This window comes from Alosa sapidissima, chromosome 4, assembly GCF_018492685.1.
Source record: "Alosa sapidissima isolate fAloSap1 chromosome 4, fAloSap1.pri, whole genome shotgun sequence".
NCBI classification, from domain to species: domain Eukaryota; kingdom Metazoa; phylum Chordata; class Actinopteri; order Clupeiformes; family Clupeidae; genus Alosa; species Alosa sapidissima.
In genome coordinates, this window is record NC_055960.1 from 27,595,065 (window position 1) to 27,602,564 (window position 7,500).

General features: G+C 41.5%; 1 protein-coding gene across 1 annotated transcript in view; it reads right to left on the minus strand.

Annotated features, from left to right (window-relative positions):
- tnnt2b (troponin T type 2b (cardiac)) overlaps positions 1-7,180 on the minus strand; it is a 26,250-nt gene extending 19,070 nt beyond the window's left edge. Inside the window, exons 1-3 of the mRNA XM_042088098.1 lie at positions 7,115-7,180; positions 5,570-5,611; positions 5,456-5,466 (exon numbers count right to left, since the gene is read on the minus strand). Coding sequence (XP_041944032.1) covers positions 5,456-5,466; positions 5,570-5,598 — 40 coding nt within the window. The 5' untranslated portion in view covers positions 5,599-5,611; positions 7,115-7,180. The remainder of the gene's footprint in view (positions 1-5,455; positions 5,467-5,569; positions 5,612-7,114) is intronic.
- Positions 7,181-7,500: the final 320 nt, after the last annotated feature.

Consider the following 7,500-nt stretch of genomic DNA (forward strand, 5'->3'; position numbering starts at 1 on the left):
CAGGAAGTTTACAGTTCGCAGCCATCTTGAATTTAGTCATGATAAGTCGAGCGACGATTACGAATGAACAATATGATAAGGGATCAGATTCCAAAAATAATTCCGTGGAAATGCATGGATTCCAGTAGCAACTGGAATGGTGTAAAACAGTGATTTATTTACACGGCTAGGCCGATGCCCGAGGCACCCCCATTGAAAAAGTTGTTGGTAGCATCGGCTAACTAGCGCCAGATTTTGGAGTGCAGGGGACAAGCCGAGATGAGCCATGATAAATACACACACTCGGTATCATGTTTCAACACACTTTAGGTCAATATCACACCGGAATTATCCTTTAATCCACACTAAATTGTGATAAAAATAAATAAATAAATGGGAAACAAAAATCTTAGACCAATCCCTTATAAGCCGAACACCGCTTCAAATTATATCTCCACCCTTTTTTAGTATTGCCATATCTCTTGTCTGTGAAAAGACATGCCTTTAGTTTAGAGCTTAGATGGATGTGTCCATGTTTCTTTGTTTCTTTTCTTTGCTAAAGTATTTCTGAGTGGGTGTCCTGCAAAGGGGCATGTCATGGTCTGGTGTTGCTTTCCCTGTTCCAGCATCTCTCTAGACTCTACCACTCCACACATCACCACAAACAAACCATCCCAGAAAACCAACCTAACAAGTCCAGTCCACCTTAAAGGGATTGATTTGTGTGTGTGTGGGGGGGGTGGGGCCTGTTCCAGCATCTCTCTAGACTCTACCACTCCACACATCACCACAAACAAACCATCCCAGAAAACCAACCTAACAAGTCCAGTCCACCTTAAAGGGATTGATTTGTGTGTGTGGGGGGGGGGGTGGGGCCTGTTCCAGCATCTCTCTAGACTCTACCACTCCACACATCACCACAAACAAACCATTCCAGAAAACCAACCTAACAAGTCCAGTCCACCTTAAAGGGATTGATTTGTGTGTGTGTAGGGGGTGGGGGGGGGGGGGACCCTTTTGATCTGTTGATGGGAGCATCTGCTGGCCCTGTGAGGCCCTCCTGATCTGCACTGGCATTGTATATTCTGCAGTTTAATTCATATGCACTGCAATACAGTCTGCACATAGAGGCAACCTGTGGAATGGATGTGGCACTGGCAGAGACCAATTCCTTCTGAATAATCTGAAGGGGTATGATTTAGAAAGGCTGCAATTATCAGTAATATGCAGACATACAAACACATATATTTGGCTGCAGGCAATACGTTGGCAATACGAGTTACACATGTGTTAGAACCCAATATAGAAGTAATAAAACCAGGCTTTGTAGACAGGCAGGGCTCAGAGATAGATAGATAGATAGATAGATACTTTATTGATCCCCAGGGGAAATTCAAGGTCTCAGCACCATACAGACAACATAAACACATTCTTTAACAGCAGAAAGAGTAATTAAAGTATATAATATAAAAACACAACTAAGCAATAAGGACAGTAGAAGATAAAGTATATGCTAAATATACTAAAATACAAATTATACTAACTAACACTTAATCTAAATCAATTCTAAAAACAGTATCCACATAGTGGTGATTAATCAATCAGAGGCGCTTGCAATGACTGAGGCAGGGACTGAGCCTGTGATTCTCTGTGCATAGTAAGGTATGGTAAGGTGCTCTAAGGTGCTCTGTGTGAATGAGTGTCATGGTGGTAGTGCAATGTTGATGGTGGTCATGGTGATAGTGCAAATGAGTAAGTCCAACAGTGCAACAATGCAGAAATAAAGTAAAGTAAAGTCTATATATCTATATATTTAACTATTTAAAGAAAATGTATAAGTGTGGCCACAGTTCGGCTGTGGCATGGAGGCATATGCATATCTGCTAATGTGCTAATATAGCACGCAAACAGTGAAGCATAAAGACAGTGGTAAAAGTGGCTAGTGGACAGACAGTATCCAAACATGGAGGGGGTGAAGAGGCAGACAGACTATGCAGAGAAGTCTATCTCTACTCTTCCCTTAAGTGAGGCATTGAACAGTGCAATGGCCCTGGGGACAAATTACTTTCTCAGTCTGTCAGTTGTGCAAGGCAGTGAGCGAAGTCTCCAGCTGATCAGGCTCTTCTGCTTAACAATAGTGCTGTGGAGTGGGTGACACTCATTGTCCAAGATGTTGATCAGTTTGTTCAGGGTCCCTTTGTCAGATAGTGAAGTGATGCACTCCAGTTCAGCTCCCACTACAGAGCCAGCTTTCCTTACCAGCCTGTCAATTCGCCCCGCATCCTTCTTCTTTGTGCTTCCTCCCCAACATACTACTGCATAGAAGAGGACGCTGGCAACAACAGACTGGTAGAACATCTTAAGGAGCTTACTGCACACATTGAAGGACCGCAGCCTCCTCAGGAAGTACAGCCTGCTCTGCCCTTTCTTGTAGAGTGCATCAGTGTTGGCTGACCAGTCCAGTTTATTGTCCAGGTGGAGACCCAGATACTTGTAGGTGCTAACCACCTCCACATTGACCCCATCAATGTGGACTGGTAGCAGAGTGGGCTTAGACCTGCGGAAATCCACCACCATCTCCTTGGTCTTTGAAGTGTTAAGTTGAAGATGATTGAGTTTGCACCATTGCACAAAGTCCTCCACCAGGCTCCTGTACTCCTCCTCCTGCCCGTTCCTGATACACCCCACAATTGCAGTATCGTCAGAAAACTTCTGCATGTGGCATGACTCGGTGTTGTAGCAGAAGTCAGATGTGTACAGGGTGAACAGGACTGGAGAGAGCACAGTTCCCTGTGGCGCTCCGGTGCTGCAGATCACAGTGTCAGAGAGACAGTTCTTCAGTCTGACGAACTGTGGTCGCTCGGTCAGGTAATCTGTAATCCAGGTTACCAGGTGGTTTCAAAGCATTGCTTGCAGCCACATACTTTTGTATTTGTCTATGCATATCCATCAACACAATAGCAGATAAAAGAGATTAGCAATAATTGACACCTTCCTCCTCCTCCACCACCTCCTTCTCCTCCTCCTCCTCCTGCTGTTGCTCCTCCTGCTCTACCTCCTCCTCCACCTCCTGCTCCTCTGTTCAGAGCCAAAGCAGATGAGGTTAGCGTCCAGACACACACAGTAGAAACAAGGCCTCAGTCCAGCAGTGACTGTTTCTCTGAGAGGGCCAAACACATTGAGCACATGCCAGAATAGTTGTTAATATCAGGTAACAGAATGATGTCAGTTTGTTGTGTTGTTATGTTGTGACATGCAACAGTGGTACAGTGACTTAATTATTATTTTCTTCAGAAAGGTAGCCCATAGACTGTCTTTAAAATTAAATGCTAAAATAATTATTTTTGAAGAATTAAAAATAAAAAAATCATGAACTGGTTGTTGTTTGTGCTGGCCCATAAATGAATTTCATAACATACTGAATACTTTTTTTAAAAAAAATACAAAAGCTCTTTTAACTTATTAGTCATTTGGTGTGGCTTTCCTCCTCCACATTCAGTACATATCAAACCAATCCTCAACACCTATGGAGAGAATATGACTGAAATCTGGACTTGACAAAAAACGATTCAGTCAGCTCCAAGTCGAAGATCACAACCAGGACCTTCCTCTTTACCACTTCATCTAAAGACACCTCTGTGTGTGTCCTGTGTTTTAGTGGCAGTCTTGATTACCAGCTACTGGGGCCAGGGCAGAATTAACAGTATGACCCCACTGGGGCTGAAGAACTCCCACAGCACCCCCGTGTGTGCGTGTGGGATGGGGTGGAGTAACCCAACCTGTCGCCATTGCCCACTCAGAGGCCTGAAGGGCAGGATAATGACCGTGGCTTTGTGCTATAAAGCAGACATCTCTTCCCATCTGCTCTGGCAGCCCCATTCAAGCTCTCTGTCCAAACAGAGGCCTGATTGTGTTTGCTGTGGTGAACAAGAGGTGGTGGTGAACAAGAGAAGGCCAAAGGAAGAGAGAGAGAGAGAGAGAGAGAGTGAGAGAGAGAGAGAGAGAGAGAGAGAGAGATTAAATGCCCAGTGCTGATCACAGAGTGTGTGCTAGGACTGAAATAGAGACTCAGAGCAGAAGCTCAACTAGTAATTCCAGGAGCAGAGGTTGCTTTGGCACTGACTCCGCTAGTCCACAGATAAGGTCATCCTCCAGTCAACAATTTGCTGCTCAAATGTTGTTCGCTCCCCGTTTGGTTTGTAAGGTATTGTTTCAGATAATATCTCTTAATATGGTCAGCTTCTTACTTTATCATTAACCACACAGTTAACAACTAAACTCTCAGAATGGTCAAAAAACACATTGCAACATCAAGAGTTTTTATGAGAAAAAAATTATTTAGAGAACACTAAGCTTAATTTTATTGTCTCTTGATGTGGTCTCCCATCCAGTTATTGACCAAGGACATCACTGCTTAGCTCTTGACTAATACTATAAACATAGGTAACACTGTGAGCCACGGTCTTGAACAGACTGTATCTCCGATACGAAGCATTTGACAGCTTTGTTTCACCATAAACAGCTCTGGTGTTGGAATTGTTTCGAAGCCTCGCTTTGAATGTTTCAGTGTTTCACAAAGTCTCACTTTGCCCATCCCTAAATACTGCACATTGTGTATGTAGTATATACAGCATCACACAATGTTTTAAAAGAGCGCTGTTGTGGCAAGGTCCTCCACAAAAATGGGGCGGCACCAAGCATGCATTTAAAAATTTCACTGCACGCAATTGGATAACACTACGACCCATTTTTACTGACCGATTCCGGACGTCGACGCAATTGGATAACACTACGACCAATGTTTCCAGACTTTGCCGTTGCAGCGCTGTCATCATCTATTTAGCCTGCCTCTGGCCCGCCTATATCAGATACACTCTGAACTCTCGATTTCCAGGGTACTAAAGGCCAGTAATAGGTAACATCTTGGCAACCAAACACTCCCTAATAGTAGATTCTCAAAGTAGTAGCATAGTAGAATCTCAAAGACAATAGATTCATATTTAAAAAGAAGCATGCAAAGTTGACTTTGAGAAAAAAAAAAGCATGAAAAGAAGCATGCAAAGTTGTCTGTGAGGAAAAGTGAGATACAGTTGGGTGAATGATTCAGTTGGGTGAATGATATTGCTGTTAGAAGAATGCACTTGCACTTGCACCCTTCCTCAGAAGTTAACACAACCCTCATTTTAACTTGAGTCACCATTCACAGCATTAAAGAAAAGAAGTTCCAGTGTCAATGATTAATGTTTTATGGACCCTTTCAAGAGAGTTCCATTATCAGCATCATAGTTGGCCCCACAAGACTTCCTTTTTAACATTCCATATGTTATCTTAATGCAGAGGAAGTAGATTGGGGCCCAAATAGAACGTTCAAGCATTGTTTTTGTTTTTATTGTTGAAAGGGTCTATATCTTGCATCACAATGCAATTTACGGGAAAACTCCATGTGTTAGGGTTTGTCTGTTGTTGTTTTACTTACGTTCCTGTTCCCTGAAAAAGCAAATTAGAAAAAATTAAATAAATTTACAGTATGATGTAAACTATTGTTCAGATTTTGAATGTCATGTCAACAGGCATACATCTGATCACTTACTCATATTCAACTTCTTCTGTGTCTGACATGATGATCTATGACCTGTATAAATGTTAAGTTATTTGTCAACAGTTTATCACGGGACACTGTTCAAGGTGGAACACACTGCTAAACCAAGTTAAAAGATGAAACATGACTTAATGGACTGCTACAGTATGACAAGTTAGAAGATAAACCATCACTATATTAACTACACCTGTGGTTCTTAATAGTCTGGCTTTGGGACCCAGGAGTTAAAAAGTCGCTACTTTTTTAGTCAAAGTCAAGTCAAAGTCAAAATCAGCTTTATTGTCAATTTCTTCACATTCTAGACATGCAGAGGAATTGAAATAGCATTTCTTTCTACAGTGAAGAAGAAAAAGTGCAACAGATAAGACAAAAAGTGCAATAGATAAGGACATTTTTAACACTAAACAATAAATAACAATATCACTAGGCAAAATCACAAGACAAAAACACAAGAATTTATACTGATACTGATGTTTGGCATTACATTTGTGAAGTCTTCAACTTCTGATGTCACCTTTCAAAATGCTCAACAAGTTTGTCTTTGACAGGGGTGCTTTGTTTCCATTTAGTTTTGATGGTTTCATGCTCTCATGTGCCAGCAATTCACTCCACACCACACACTGGGGTTTCTTTCCCATTCCGACCCACCCAGAACGGTTCCGCAACCCACTTTTGGGTCCTGACCCACCAGTTAAGAAACACTGAACTCCACAACACTACCCAAAAAGGTAGGCCTAACACTTTATTTTAGAGAGCACATGTTAGCCATTAATATAACTAGTAATATGTGTCTGTATTAGTGCTCAACAAGGTCTGTATTAAGCACCATTACACATTTATTAGGTCTTTATTGAAGATTTTCTTATTCTTAATCAATAGGTAATTTATTTTTGGTAAATCTTCAATAAGCAACCAGTTAATCTTGACCTAAGATTACTGGTATATAGTATGGATCAATATAGAGAGCTTATGGACTCCTAATTCACTGTCTGAAAAAAGTGACTTATAGTGACATAATAATAACATATTAAGAAACAATGTATTAGTTTAATAACCTTAGATTAAGACCAACTAATTGCTTATTCAGGATTTACCAAGAATAATTCACCTAAATAAGAAATTATTGAATAAAGAAAGACCAAATAAATGTCTGACGCTTAATACAAACATTATTGAGTATACATACACATGTATGTATTAATTAATCATACCTAAAAAGAGAACATGAATTGAAATCAAGGAAGACTTGTACCCTCCTCAGTGGCATGCAAATACAAATGTCATTTTTCAGAATGACAATCTCAGATCTGCAGTGTATTTCAAGCATGTGATTTAACACAGAGGATGCTGTAAACCTCCTAATACAAAACCCTTCATTGGCTTCATTCTCCTAACTAAAAAAGCCAATAAGCTCTTATATTAGAAGGTTTAGAACTTTGTGAGTTAACTTACCCAGGTTTATCAGTGAACTACCTACTCGAAAGACCCGCGTGGTCTGTAATAATATGTAGAATAATGTGTAAGTCTAACACTTACCGTGACGAGTAGGGGGGTTACTCACTCAGGTGCCAAACCACTAGTACTGTACCACAGTTACACTGGACGCTGTACGCTGATTCAGTGCTTTATACACCCTCATGTGATCACATGACCGATGCGATGGCTGTCCATGCTGGATGGACTGTCCACTAAGTGAACAACAGATGCCCAGCAGAGCAGCAGATGCAGAGCAATGACTGATCAGACATTCCCCCGGCTTTCCATCCTCCCTATTTATAAAGCAGCAGCCCCTATGGCCATTGTTACCCTGACCGCAGGCAGGTTAGCAGAAAGCCACCCTGCTAATCCTACCTAGAGACAAAAGCAATGTGCTTCAAGCATGCCTCCCATTCCCCTCACACTCAAGGCATTCTATAGTACAG